General features: G+C 41.1%; 1 protein-coding gene across 1 annotated transcript; it reads left to right on the forward strand.

Annotated features, from left to right (window-relative positions):
* The first annotated feature begins 11845 nt into the window (after nt 1-11845).
* Nucleotides 11846-14875, forward strand: LRRC30 (leucine rich repeat containing 30). Its single transcript, XM_064656531.1, has one exon. It carries the CDS (start codon nt 12135-12137, stop codon nt 13029-13031), a length of 897 nt encoding a protein of 298 aa, XP_064512601.1. The 5' UTR covers nt 11846-12134; the 3' UTR covers nt 13032-14875.
* Nucleotides 14876-15354: the final 479 nt, after the last annotated feature.

Genomic DNA, 15354 nt, shown 5'->3' on the forward strand with positions numbered 1-15354 from the left:
TAAATGTTTAAGATGCAAAGCCAAGTCACATTCCAGCTAAGAACTAACAGGTGTTACTTCCAAAATAAACAATATTGACTGACATTGACTCTGAATTTGACCTGTTGTTTAGAAAATATTTTTGTCTGGTTAATGCCCCAGAACACAAAATATCTTCGCACAGTCACAGGTATTCTCAAATTGCCTAAATGCAATGGATTGCATAAAAACATTATTTTTACATACAAAAATATACATAGAACATAATACAATGTTAATATAATTTTAGTAATCATGTTGGAAATACACAATGTAGCCCCATTCCTTATAAAAATAGTGGCCACCTATAAGGAGACATAACCAGAGGTCATGGTAATATTTAGCACTATATTTGAGGTTTTTTAAACTTTCTTTTCACTACCATGGAACCATAGAATCACATAGGTTGTAAAAGGCCTCAAAGATCATCAAGTCCAACCGTTAACCCAGCACTGCCAAGTTCACCACTAAACCATGTCTCTGAGTGCTACCTCTACACATCTTTTAAATGCCTCCAGGAATGGTGACTCCATCACTTCCCTGGGTAGCCTGTTCCAATGCTTGAAAACCCCTCTGGTGAAGATATTTTTCCTAATACCCAACCTAAACATCCCCTGGCACAACTTGAGGCTGTTTGCTATTGTCCTATCACTTGTTACTTGGGAGAAGAGCCTGATTGATACCCACCTGGCTACAACCTCCTTGAAAGTAGTTGTAGAGAGCAGTAGGGTCTTCTCTGAGTCTTCTTTTCTCCAGGCTAAACAATCCCTGTTCCCTCAGCTGCTCCTCATAAAACTTGTACTCCTGATTCTTCACCAGCTCCATCGCCCTTCTCTGAACATGCGCCAGCACCTCAATGTCTTTCTTGTAGTGAGGAGCCCAAAACTGAACACATGCTTTGAAGTGTGGTCTTCCCTAGTCCTGCTGGCCACACTATTCCTGATAAAGGCCAGGATGCCACTGGCCTTCTTGGCCACCTGGGCACACTGTTGGCTCATGTTCAGCTTCTGTGGATCAACACTCCCAGAGTCTTTTCTGCTGAAAAGCATTCCAGACAATCTGCCCCAAGCCTGTAACACTGTATGGGGTTGCTGTGACCCAAGTGGAGGACCCAGCACTTGGCCTTATTGAACATCACCCAATTGGTCTCAGCCCATCAAATAAGCCTGTCAAGATCCCTCTGCAGAGCCTTCCTACCCTCCAGCAGATCAACACTCCTGCCCAACTTGGTGTCATCTTCAAACTGACTGAGGGTGCACTCAATCCCCTCATCCAGATTACTGATAAAAATGCTAAACATGGCTAGCCCCAATACTGAGCCTGGGGGAATACTGCTTGTATTGGAAGACCCCAAATTGCCTAAATGCCTCATGGAGTAAGTCTTCATCAGGGGCCAGCCTTGCCTTAAGTCAGTACAGAGCAGGAACTGGAGCTCCACTGTCAAAAATGTGGTGTTGGCAAGGCTTACACCTCTGCACCTGAGCTGTGCAGTGGAGACTGTGATCATTGGTGTCCTGAGAAGGACTAACTATAGAGCACTTAAGGAGGAGGCTGGGGCTTAGTGCTGTGGTGTCTTGCCTAATTCTATTTCCCTTGGTTTTTTGTTTTGTTTTTGAAGCTGCAGTAGTAAAACTTAATTCTTCCTACAAGCTGTACATATAGTAGTGGAAGAAATATAGACCTGTTTGTATCAGAGAGTACAACTGCCCTTCAGAAGCTAGTTAGAACAACTCAACCTCTGTAGCACTGTTAGGTGCTGCTGGTTAGTTCTCTGGTAAAAATATTAAGGGCAATGGCTGGGCTTTCCTGATGGCTGGGCTTTCCTAATAAAAGCAAAGCAGGGAGAAAAGTTTGCCAGGCAGTGAAATGAGAGAGAGACTGTTACTCTGTTATGGCTGATATTCTCAAAAATCAGTGGTGCAGAGCTGTGTTTACTGCATAGAAACAGAATCTCTTACAAAATTAGTTGACATTTCTGCAGTAGATATTATATGCTGCACAGAGACAACTCATTGTCTCAGTCTCTCTTCAAATGTTTTTCAGCAATTTCCTGGATAGGTCAATAAGTTGTCTGTATACCACTTCTGTGAGGACATGCTATGGTTGTATGCTGCTGCTAATGGAGAATTCACTTTAATTTATCACTTCTACCTTCACAACACTTTTTTTTTTCATTCAAAGCACTTATTTGAAAACTAATAAAGCATGTAAACGTTATAGTAATAGCTAAGATTTGTTTATGAGATTTACGAGGAGAGTTTAGGTTGACACAAATAACATCTCTAACTAGTCAAGTATTGTTCTTCCCAGAAGACTGATCCAGGAGAACAGCAGCAATTATCAATATTAAAAGACAACATGCCATGTCCAGTGCTTTCCATTTTACCTGTGTCCATACTTGTACACATTGTTTTGCTGATTAAAACCAGAAAGAAGTACTTTTGGCATCTGAGTGTTTCTGTATGAGACCTGATTGGTGTACAGTCCCTTCAGCCCTGTCTTCAGCAGCAAGTGCCTCAGAGGAAGGCAAATTTACATCAAATTGGCAGGTCCTTAGATTGTCCTCCAGTTTACAGTTTCCTAATCCTAATCCTGGCTCAGTCCCTGTGGCCTGAGATGTTTTCTAGAGCCTTTGATAAAATTGACAGGCAAAATCCTACCACCCCCCCCCAAATCTACATAATTCTCAAGTCTGTATGTTGCTCTATCCAAATTTGTGCCGTTTTTGCCAAGCCTGCCTGTGTGCTTCTTTCTTCCTGCACTTCTTACAAGGTTAGCAATTTACAACAGCTTTGAGCAGCAAAACCCAACTCTCTCCCTTTTAAAATGCTGATTCAAAGTAATTATTGCTCTTGGGTGAGTGTAATTTAAGGGATAATCATGCAGCTTGCTGTTGCTTACATTCACCTTTTCCCTCTTGTTTAGGAAGCAGCCTTGTTCAGCACAAACAATCGTACAGCTCATATAGGAGAGGGCATATCCTTGACTTATCATCATCTGTGATTTTTTTTCACTTGACAGGTTGAAAAATGTGTACACCTATTTTCTCTGATGGTTCCCTTATCACTGTGGGCCTTCCTGAGGCTAAATCTGCTCAACCATTCAATTTTGATTCTGGAAGCAATGTTAAGGCCATTAGCTGTGTCCACATAAGGATGCTGTTATAAAACTTGACATGCTTATTAATCATAAATTCAGTAGATGTTCTGCTTCAATCTTTCTGGGGTCTGCTTATGCTTCATTTATGATGTAAAGTGAGGGTTTGGGGGGAAAGTGGTGTATTTTTAGATTAGTATTTGTGTCAGATAGCAGATAGTGTTTGGTGTTTCCATATCACTTTCCACCAACAAAGTGCACTTAGCTCTTTTCCACTTGTACTGCACAGGGTTTGCTCCAGTGAGACAGTGAAAAAGTGCAGTTAGAGAAGTTCAAGAACAGGTGGCTGCAGACAAATGTTCCCTCTGCCTTATCAGTGGGGGAATAGCACCGTTCCTTTGTCACCATAGATTACCATTTATTACTTCAGTATCATGATACCATCATTTGAGCGGGAGGTAAAAATGTCATATTAGAAACATTTTTCTTGCTGCTCCATTCCACCAGTGGCTTTTAAAGCGAAGCTGCCAAAATCTATATTCCTGAATTGTTACCTGTCTAAACCTGTAGAACATTGGTGGTTTCCAGACTTTTAGTTAAATACATCTCACGATAATAATTTTTGTATTGCCAAACTGACTCAATTAAGACATTTGTAACACATTGTATATTCAGCCTGGACTCATGAAATGGCTTAGCAAAGTTCATTAGCCTTGAAAAACTAGAATGCATTTCCGCGGACAAGGGAGGGAAACAGACTCTAACCTTCTGCTAGCATCTGCCAGCACATTGCTCTGAGCCCAAGTTATGCCTGCACTCAGCCCTGGCTACAGATAAGATTTCTTATCACTTGGAAAGCAACTGTCTGCAACTCTGTTATAATTGCATTTTCCTCTAATTGCCTACATTTGTTCAAATCCAATAAACTAAAAGTGAAATGCAGCGAGGCAGAAAATGTGTAGATCAGCACCAAAGATAATGTGAACGCAGTGGCCTGTGAACCCAGGCTCCTGAATTTTGCACGTGTAGGGGAGTTGAAGACAGCAGGAGAGGAGGTCGGATTTAAGACCACAATATGGGGAGAGACAATATGGGTCACCACGTCTAGTCTCCAACCTCTCAGGCAACCATATCATAGAATGACTTTCATCAGTTTGTTGAGTTCTGCGTGTAGTAAATTTTAATGACAAATGTGCCAGCCGGTGTCGTTTCAAATCCTCTACAAATATTGCTTGTCATCTTCCCTGGTCCAGGAAGATATGATTAAAAATTAAATACTCCAACTTCTTGCCCTGCTCACCCCACTCCAACCTCCTGTTTTAATTTAATTCTTAAATGCCATTTGCATTCCTTTCAAGCGACACATCATTTTCTACCTTTTTGAAAAAGCTTTCCTTGTTGTTAGCTGACCTGGCCACACATCAGAGCATCAGTGCTCCCCTTCCACTTACCTCCACGGCTGCTGAATGTAGCGTCGTTCCACCCCAGGTGGAATCATTAACTACAATATCCTGTCTTCTCACAGTCCAATAAGTGCTGAAACCCTGTGGTTGTACACCACAATTAATCTCTTCTGATGTTCAGGTACTGAACAGATTCATGTTTGATTCTCTCTATTGGAAAGTTGCTCATTAGAAGTTGTAAAATAAGACAAATGACAATTATGGGTAGGCCTTTCTTCTTTTTTATTTGGTCTGTACTTGGTCTCGAAGATTGCATTTTCCCTTTGATTTGCTCTGTTTTATTACTTTTAAGGTAATTTTTTATGCAAGTTGCTTTTCATGTGCTTTTTTCACCTACTGAGCTATATCTTCTGCCTCCAGGCTGTGCTCTGTGTGATGTCTTTAGCTCCCCTTACCTACAACTTGGCTTAGATCTCACCAGCCTTTGTTTGACCATACAGTGACTCATATTATTTCATAGGATTTCAAATATTGCTGTCACATAGTAATACCTAGATGCATTGCTTTACCAATAGCTTGAGAAGTTTCATTTGTCCATTAAAACCCTTTGAGCTAAGCATTCAATATGTTTCCTTAAGTCAGAGCTTGGAAATTTAAAAGTCAAGCTATTAATTGTCAGCATCAAGTCTTCAAATGTCTAGAGGGATGTCTGCCCTTTCATTTGATAATGTCTGTGAAAAATCCCAAACTGAGACACCGGTATGTGTTTAGGGAGTTTTAATTAGATTCTGTTTTATCATTTATAGGCATATGAAGGTAAATGCAGAGTTTCTTCTTATATCAGTAAAATATGTGTAAGAGTCATGGATCTGGGATTAAGGCTCCACAGAAGCTTTGATTGAATTATTTCCTAAGTTATTTTTTGCAATCATTATTGTAATGGACTCTGGATGGAAATGCCTGGATCCCTTCACACTGGGTCACGTTGATCTGCTGTACTGATTTGCCCAATTTCATGAGGACCAAGATAAGAAGGGCTTGTGCTTTCAGTTGGAGAAGCATGCATTTATTTTAAACACTAAATTAGGCACAAAAATTGGATCACTTGGTGCTTTATTTTATTCCTAAAATAAGCTTTCAACTTCCCTCTGGCTTTTTCCATTAAGACTTTATGATACAACAGCATTTTCAAATACACCTCAACAATTAGAATAAAAACAAGGGGTATTGGTACAGTAGCAATGAACTTTGCAACAACCTTTAGTCACCTGGTCTTAACTGTGGCATGCAAATTCTCATGGAGCCAGGACACAGACACACTGACATTAATAATGCCTAGAGAGAATTGCTTATTTTAAAAAGTCTATCAAAATCAGCATATTGGCAGATTGAGCAGGGAGAGTCCTTAAGGCTCTTACTGGATAATGCTGAATTAATGGTCTTGCTTAAATCCTGTCTGTCTCTGAACTACACATAGGACCCCATGGAAATGCCTGTCTCCTCTCAGGACCCTCAGGGTTATCTCTGCCTTCTGTTTTCAGAACAGAGCATGGATTTTCATATTGCTGAAAAGTAGGTAACTACAGTGACCCATTAAATGTATAACACTTAAACAGTCTTTGGAGGAGGGACTGGGAATTATGCCAGCAGCCCATAGAGTCATGCTTATTTTTGGAGTCTTGGCACTCACGGATGGATGTTTAAGAAAACCCTGCTAATTTGAGCAACAGCTTTACAAGAGGTGGGGATATTCCCTTATCTCTGAGTGATGTGTAGCCCCTGGTCAAAAGATGCTTCAGAAAGCTGGGCATTGTACACCACAGGGAGTTGAACTGAATCTGCTCTGGGCATTAAAATAAGTCTGGGAGGAGTTGTGGTGCCAACCGTGTAGGCATATGATGGATGCTTAGGTGATCTGACTCCTTCTATGAGACAGGCCAAGAAATATCTCTTATTATATTGAATTAGATTTAGGTAAGGATAATTCAGGGTCTCTCTTTTACTTTCCAAAAAGGTCTGCTTTCTTTCTTTCTTATGATGCATTCAAAATATAAGAAAATGACCTTCAAGAGCTCCATGAAAAAGAGTACCTGAAGCAGAGGTGATGTGGTAGCAGTTATAGTAAAAGCTACTTCATCCAGTTTGGACAATCTGCTCCAACTTTTTTCAGTTTGATTCAGAAAGCCACAGACTATAAGTAGCATTTAGCAAACATCATGTTGCTGCTAGACAGGCTATTTTACTTATGATTGTAGATGTGACTGCTCATGAATGTGGTGACGAAAAATAGAACAGTGTATGGTTTCTATATTGCAATGGTATCCTCTATGTAATGACTTCACATATATTTTTAACTGGTGTCATATCTGTCACCACACTAGCCATAAGAGTAGGAGAAGGCTAAGACATGGAGGCTGTGTGCAGATGGCTAAATAAAGCAGGACAGGGCCCTCCATGTACTCCTGCAGGAGTAGGTGTGCCCTAGGGCATGTCCATGTGCTAAACTTTCCTTTTCCTGCAGAGTGAGCAAGCACCTAAGGCAAGCAGGTCTTGGTGGTGCCTGGGAGAACTGTCATGGACACTGGATGAAAAAGTGCCCCAGAGAACATGGATGATTGTGCAGTGCAGGATCATGGGTGGCCTGTGTTTAATATAGGCAGACAGACCAGCCACTTGGCTTGCATATACACAGGGAAATTGTGGCAGAAGTAGGAGGTGACTAACCAGTCATTTATGCGTTTGCTGGAATTTTAAAATACTACAGCAAGTTTGCAGAAAAGAAATAAAACTTGCAGTAATTCCGTGTAACATGAGAATTGCTGCTGGCCCTGACTATCAGGAGGAAGAGCCTGTCATTTCTAGGCTACATACAACCCCAAATCTCTCTCTCTTTATTCCATACTATGGATGGCTCAAACTTGTCTTCTGTCAAGAGGTCTGCAATAAAATCAGCCTCTGCAGAGGCAGTCATTCACCTCCAGGTCCAATTCTTCATGGGTCAGACAATCCAGCAGCTCCACATGGGACCTTAATAAAACATTCCAGGAAAACTCCAGGGACAGACAGTCATTAAAGGCTGTTAACAGCACCATAATTAAAAACAAATTAACAGGAAATCTGAAATCGCCTGAAGAATTGTTCCTGTCTTGTGTCACATCTCATAAATCTCAAATTACCTTTGAAATTTGACTTAGTATTTCAGAATAGCTGCAAGATCAACAAACCACTGCAAAGTAGTTAAAAATCTACAAAATTTGCTTTCTTAGCACTAAGACCAGAGGATATCTCTGACAGTCTGAATAGCACTGATGCTCTTAAAACTCTTTATTTACTTCAGAGGAAAGAAATAGCACAAGGGAAGATGGTTCAGTAGCTGCAGCTGTATTTGTACTGAATATTTCTCCAGCATGACTGTTGCTTTCTGATGAACTGGAAACCAGTTAACCCCTTTTAGCCAAAGCATCCTTCCTGTCACAAGAAGTGTTAGCTATTTTCTGAATCCTTGTTTAGATGGATGTTTATTACAAGACCTAGATAATGAATTGAAATGAAAATTTCTTCCAAAAGAATATGGGTTGAACTTATCAGCATTTTAGAAAAGGCTATGCTTAAAGATTTAAAGGATTCCTTCTTATATTAATGTATTTTTAATAATGCTGAGACAGAGGAACTATATATGATTTTGACTCCATAGGGAACATAGGACTTGCTTCAAAATTAATTACGAATGTATAGATATGTGCTAATAAAAGTATAGGCATCTATTGTGTGCTAAGTAATTTAAAAGACAATGACAGTATTTTGTTTTGAAGCAAAACAAAACTTAAACTCAGCGTGTCAAAATGGCTGTATTTTCCTTAAAAGCCTGATGTTATCAGATATTTTATTAAAAGCTCAAATCCTATGGAGAAGTAATTACATGATGGACTCAAATTTTACTTAAAAACAATTCAACTGGTTTTATTGCAACTTCTGCCTGGCTGCAGAGAAAAGCTTGAAAATGTTTCCCAAGTGTATTCTATAGACTCCAAACCTGAAGTCAAATAAAAGAACCCATAGATAATAGACTTTAAAATTCCAGGTCTTTTGTGAACTCATCTTCAGCTTTTTTTTAGGGCTGACAATCCTGCTTCCTTAAGGAAAAAAATCTAATAATTTACATTATCAAAGAATGTCAGAAAATATAACTTGTCATTTTTGTCAGCTTACCAGTTTTTTATCATTGTTAGTAGTGCAGTTTCTCTTACTGTATTAGTTAGACTAAAAAATTCTTTAGCAAGTTGTGGGTTATTTTTTCCCCTTGTACACTAACTATTTTGTTTAGTCTACAAAGCAGTTATCAACTACACTGTGTCATGTAAAGCCCAGCAATTTTCTTGAGTTATTTTCTCTTCCAAACCTGCATTCCTGAAATTAATCTGCTTTCTGCCAGGCTGTGTGGACACAGGTCAGTGTTTTTTCCTGGTCCAGACACCTAAGAGCAGCCCAAAGGAATTGATCCATCCTCACAGCACAGCACAGCATGGGCCAGGACAGGGAGGCAGGCAACGCAGAGAAAAGCAAAGTGAAAAATGTTTGAACAAAACCCGTCCAGGACACCAACGGATAAGGGACTATTTTCATTCAGAATTTTAGTTCCTAAGATGTCCAGATGAGGCCACTGTTGTTTTACTATCTCGATTTCAAGAAAGAGATTTAATTTGCTTACCTCAGAGTTTTCCGTCTCCACAACTACAAGTGTGCTCAATAGCCTGTTTTTCTGTTGGAGAACAAAGAAAAGGAAATGGTTATTTTTATTTTATTTCACACAGCAGTTACGGTACTCGTGGAGGCAGGAAGGGAACTGGACAATGAGAGCTGCAGATGTGGAATTTCTTTTTAAAATCCCCTTTACTGCTGCTTGCTGCCTGCCAGGCAGGGGAGATACAGCAGTGCAATAGCAGGAGATGCTCTGAGGCTGAAGCAGAGCAAGCATTTTTCTTTGAAAGAGATCCCCGGGTGAAGCTTTCCCACAATAGCCCAGCCCAGACTGTACTGGGCTGTGTCACAGGCTTAGCTTCAAATGGACAGCGTGGTGCAAAGCCAGGGAGGGGTACAGAGCACTTTGGCTGAGTCACACTGTTAGGAAACAAGGATTTCTGTGGTGAGAGGCCAGATTGGGCACTGCCAAGTCCCCAGGCAGTGAACTCCAATGTGTTTTGGAGATGAGGATGACGTTCTCATCCAAAAATATCTGGCCAGCCATGGGGGCAGGCTGGAACTACAGGAAGACTGTGTTTCCTTTGTGTTTTGTTTTTGTTTCTTACTAAAATGACCTGCAGAAGGAAAGGCTCTGAAGTGACCGTGGGGCTGTGGTCACAAGTAGGAGCCCAGTCAAGGGGAGCAATGCCAATCTCTGAGTAGAGCTGTGGCAGGTTCCTCATTCCAGCAGTGAGTCTAAAAGAAGGGAAATTCCTAACCTTATAAAGGCTCTCTAAAAAGCTTTTTTCTTCTTGCCTTGTTCAAATCCATGGAGGATCTCTGACAATAGGAGCATTTTTAACACCAGCTGGGCTGACAACCCAGAGACAGAGCTCATGAGAGGCTCTTGCTTTTGCTTCTCCACCTGCTTGGGCTGAAGGGCCACATTTTAGGCTTACGCCCCCCATCATGCAAGGCACAATCAAGTCCGAGTTCAGCCAGCTGCTGGGTTTCCTCCACTGAGGGCTCCTCTGCCTGCAGCGGCAGGGTTATCTCTGCCAATCTGGGCAGCATGTGGGAATGATGGTTAACAAGACTCAGACCTTATGACTGCAGTGGCATTTAATATAACATTTGCAAACGGACAAATATTGGCAAAAAGTGCTTGCGAGGGAGGGATCTATGACTCACAGTCAGGCTGCCAACCCGCTCTAACCAAACAGATACAACTGGCCTCAACCCTTTCAGGCTTGCCCAGGCACTTCAGGGAGTGCAATATTTCAGCCTCAGGACCAGTTGGCAGACCTGTTAAAGCACAGGTTTTAATTGTGTGGCTCACTCAGCTTGCCACTATCTTGTGCTACTCGCTGTGGTCCTGACCGCTTTCCTCATCTGCCAGGGATGCCTCCTCTCTCCCCTTTCTTCCCAAGTGGATGCAGCTCTATGAAGGACCTAAAGCTCAAAGGAGACTGAGTGGTGTTTGTCAGTAAGAAAGGACTGTGGGGATTGATTCCAAAGAGGTTGCTCCTGTCCCTTGACTCCCATCTGCAGGTTCTTGCATCCCTTAACATCTGAGCTGATGCAAGGTTTTAAGGGGAGGATCTCTGAAATGAGGTGGTAAGGGAGGGTATACTCATCACCACGGATCATCCAATGGAGAGAAAAAGCCCTGAAAGTCTTGTACTGTGTGTTGCAATTTTCACCTAATTTAAATGGTGCCTAAAGTTTTTGCAGATCCTTTTTAGAGTCCCTTTGAGTTTAAACTCACTGCATGCATATTCCTGTAGCAATACAATTTCCTTTCACCAGTAGATCTTGCTTCAGCTGTTGTTGGGTATTATTATACCTCACTGCTTCCTTCCTCTCCCATCAGTCCCTCTATCTCAGATCTAAATGTCATTTATAGTTCAAGCTCTTTGACTGCTAGTCCCCCTGTACCCCAGAACAGCCCAGAAAGACATGAAAGTTCACAGGGAAAGGGATATCCAGAGGGTCTATTTTCTGGAGCACAAAAGAACCAGACTCCAAAAATCTGGTTGATAGGTGTGAAATTAGCACCAGACATTTAGGACAGAGCAATTTGGGCAGAACTGTGAGGTATGACTGCTCACATTTGGCAACGTGGGTAGCAATCATCCAAGTGGGCGCAGATACCACTGGAAAATGTCACTGCTGCAGGGAAGGTGATACTCTTTCTGAAAAGAAAGAGGACTATCCTCACCACAAAGGGGATATAAAAGCTAACACCTTTTGAGAGTGGTTTTTTCCTTTTTTAGATTTTCTTTTTTTACTAAACAGAAAGAAGGACTGACATAACAAGTCAGCATTACTAGTGTTTTTGCAGCGTGCAAAATTTTCCAGTAGACTAGTAACTACTTCAGTGAAATCAGGAACATGAAAATAAAAAATATTATGAAAATGTCCTTTAAATCTGAATCTAAATGATGGCTTCTTTGCTTGTTTTCTTCTTCAGCTTGCTTGTTTGTTTTTTTGAAGTCACTCTTGTTAATTGTCCTGCAGCCATGGTATGTACCAGATAGCCAAGAAAGCTGACATGGTGAAGTTATATACAGCATCCTTGTGACCTTTTTGCAGTGAAGACACATATCTGTCCAATAAAGCCCAGGCCAAATGACAGTGACAGCTGTCTTGTGGCATTCAGTTTGAATTGAACAGGTTTGCTCGCAAGTCAGGAGCAAGTATTTCATTACAGACTCTGCACCAAGATCAACATAAGCCCCCAAAAGTGAAACTTTCCCTCAGCAGCTACGGAAACTGCCCTGGTGGACTGAGATGCACTTCACAGGCTCCTCCTTTTCTCCTTGCTTTGACTTTCCCACCTCCTGCAAGCTCTCATCCTCTGTTGGCATTTGCATATTGGCGTAGCACTTGCAAGGGAAGAAAACCTCACTTCTCTCAGGAGGGAACCAGAGTATTATGGGAACTGAGCACTCAAAGAACGAGGGGCGAAGGAGCATGGTTTTTCTTAGGAAAGGTCCAAAGTTGCCTGCATGGGAAGACGCCCTTCTCTCAGGGAGAGAGCCCAAGTCACTGCTGAAACGGGGATTGCGTTATGTCAGCTTGAGCCTCATAATGAAAGGGATGACCAACACGCCTGACTTCTTGTGGGGACTGCACGAGGTCCAGAAGCTGAACCTTTCACGCAACCAGTTGGTGGTGATTCCTCCTTTGCTGGGGAAACTGGACAGGCTGGTAGTGCTGAACTTGGGGGGTAATTGTCTCAAGAATCTGCCTAAAGAAATCGGGCTGCTGAGGAACCTGAAGGTCTTGTTTGTCAATATGAATTGCCTGACAGAAGTGCCAGCAGAGCTCAGCTTATGCAGGAAGCTGGAGGTTCTGAGCCTCTCGCACAACCGCATCTCACAACTGCCTTTGAGCTTCACTGACCTGACAAGTTTGAGGAAATTGAACCTCAGTAACAACCGCTTTGTGCAAATTCCCCTCTGCATTTTCGCACTGAGGAGCTTAGATTTCTTGCACCTAGGGTCCAATAGGCTGGAAAACATCGCAGAGAGTATCCAGTATCTGGTCAATCTGCAAATCTTTATTGTGGAGAATAACAACATACGCAGTCTGCCACGGTCTCTTTGCTACATCACCACTCTAGAGTTACTAAACGTTGATTACAATGCCATACAGACTCTCCCTGATGACCTCTACCTTTTGCGCCGACTGCGCCGCATTGCCTGGAACCCAATGGATAAAGGCTTCCATGTCACCCACAACCCCTTGTCCCGGCCCCTGCCCGAGGTTGTCGAGGGGGGCCTGGATGCCCTCTTCAGCTACCTCAGGGAGAAAAAGGAGCACAACTGAGCTTCTGCTGATCTTGGGATTAAGCCTGTCATCAAGACTCTCTCATCAGAGACCTTTCTGCACAGGCATTTCCACTTCATAGCACTTGGATTTCGAAGGCTGTGGATGGCTTTAGTAACAGTTGGAGGAAAGCAAGTAAAGTATGATGGTCTTGATTAAGTGTGTGAAGAGCAAACTTTCTAAAAATAGCCACCTCTGTAAGCTTCAGTGTTAGTGTGTTTGGGTTTTTTTTAGAAAGAAACACAAAAACAAACTCGTGGTAAAATGTTTATTCTTCACTTGACAGAAACAAATTAAGGCAGACTGCCAGACAGGCAGAAACATGTATTTGACAGCCATTAGGTTGGAGAAACATTAATATAAATTGGATTTACTATATGTGATTGCAATTGCATTTTTATTCCTGCTCACTTCTTCATACACAGGTAGACCACTACATAAACAAACACTGTCATCTAAGTGAATCTCAAGGAAAATGTTTGCTTTTGGCAGTGAATACATCCTGAGCTATATTAGCTCACAGACAATTTATTACTGGTAATAATATTTGTTGTTTACCATTTGTTGTTTACCCCACAGCTGTGCTCTAGCCTCTATAAATTACAGGTAAAGATTGCTGTTGATGAGCTGATATTTCCCAGTTCTTTGGAAGAAGATGTCAAACTTCGCAAAGCAGAGAAAAGACAGTGGGCTCTTCCCTCAAACGAAGGATAGAGTTGCTCATTGCTAGATGTACAACTGCTCTCCATTCCCTTTTCCGCCTCCCTTTAATCAGAGCTGTGGAGTAACTTTACTCAGGAGGCAGTACATCTCCTAAAGGTGAAATATTTCTTTCAGTAAAAGCAGCATCAAACCAGTCATCACCTTAAGTAAGAGCTTCAAAAACAAGTAGTTATTTCTGTGATTTTCCATATAAGCCAGTACCATAAAGTCAGGTCTTATGTGGTTTCTTATATTGATCTTCTGTGAATGTCCTTCATCAAAGTTTTATCTGGTAATAAAGAGGCAGTATGAAAGAGCTGTTAACAATTTATGCAACCTGGGTTTTTTTGTTCCCTGACACCAGTGTAAAACAGAAGCAGCTCTGTTGAAATCGGTTGAGATAAATGCTTGTAATAGCAGCACAGAAGAGGAATGAGACTGTAATTCTTGAGCTAATTAAGAGTATTCAAAGCCATTTTTAAAGTGCTTCCTATGTCAAATCTCAGGATTCAATGATTACTTTCTAAAATATAATTTGCTTAAAATTATGGAAGGCTGTGAAAAGCTGATCCTCCTTCTAGTGAAGTTAAAGGACAAGCCCTGGCTAAGGGAAAAGCTCCTCAGCAGAGATAAGAGCAGCCTGATAACAGCAGAAAATTATGTAATTCACAGGTCCATGCAAATAAACACAGCACCTTTGGCAACGCTAACATTATGGGTTGGGTATTGAATGCTAGCAATGAAGAATGCTCACAGAATATTCCATTCTGGGTCTGCCTGCCCTGATACTTTGTTGTGTTGGACTGTTTTTTGTATGGCCTGTCATTTTAATTGAGAATTTCAGTGTTAGGCTCAGGAATCACAGTATCCACATGTGCAGTCAAGAACAAATCTCATGTTTCTAGCAAACATGAAACCTTTTTGAAGGGCACATTTGCTCAAGCATTAAGCAAACAAACAAAGCAAGAAAACAAATACCACAGCACAGTTATTTTATGACTTTTTATTTAATGTATGTTTCAAATGCAAAGATATTTTATGTGTAGCTTTACATGTATACATTTCACCCATGTGATGAGATTTAAAGCAAAGTTCCAATTTATTAGTGAACAATGCGTTTAATAAATTAATATGTGATTTCACTAGCGACAAGAAATAAAGCTGCAATTATTTATAGAAATACCAACAGATAATTCTTGGAGAGGATTAGGCACAGATTATTAACTTTTCTAAATGTCCATTTCATATCCCTAAGTCTGGCATTCACATAAACAGTGCGATATTGCTCTGCAGGAAAATGAGATGCCTATGGCATTAATCACCAGAAAAGATTTTCCACATATCAGTATCCAGGATTATATGACACTAGATAGCCTCTGATGTGATCTGACTAGAAGAGGTATGCACAGTAATTTACATGGAAGATGTGAGGCTGGACTGTGTGTTCATTAGGATACCACTACAAGGGTGAGAAAGAGTGCAGAGTGAGAAAGAAAATGGTCTCCAAACAGGGGATTAAAAGGCAAATTTGACATAATCAAATGCATCCGGAAAAGCAGTTATAATATGAAGTGCAATACCAACAATTTAAAATTCAATTATTCAATTGAATAATAATAAC

The sequence above is a fragment of the Pseudopipra pipra genome, chromosome 1, assembly GCF_036250125.1.
Source record: "Pseudopipra pipra isolate bDixPip1 chromosome 1, bDixPip1.hap1, whole genome shotgun sequence".
Taxonomy (NCBI): domain Eukaryota; kingdom Metazoa; phylum Chordata; class Aves; order Passeriformes; family Pipridae; genus Pseudopipra; species Pseudopipra pipra.

What these genes read in the sequence shown, in the direction of transcription:
- LRRC30 (XM_064656531.1), top strand. Translation starts at nt 12,135, where the DNA reads ATGGGAACTGAGCACTCAAAGAACGAGGGGCGAAGGAGCATGGTTTTT.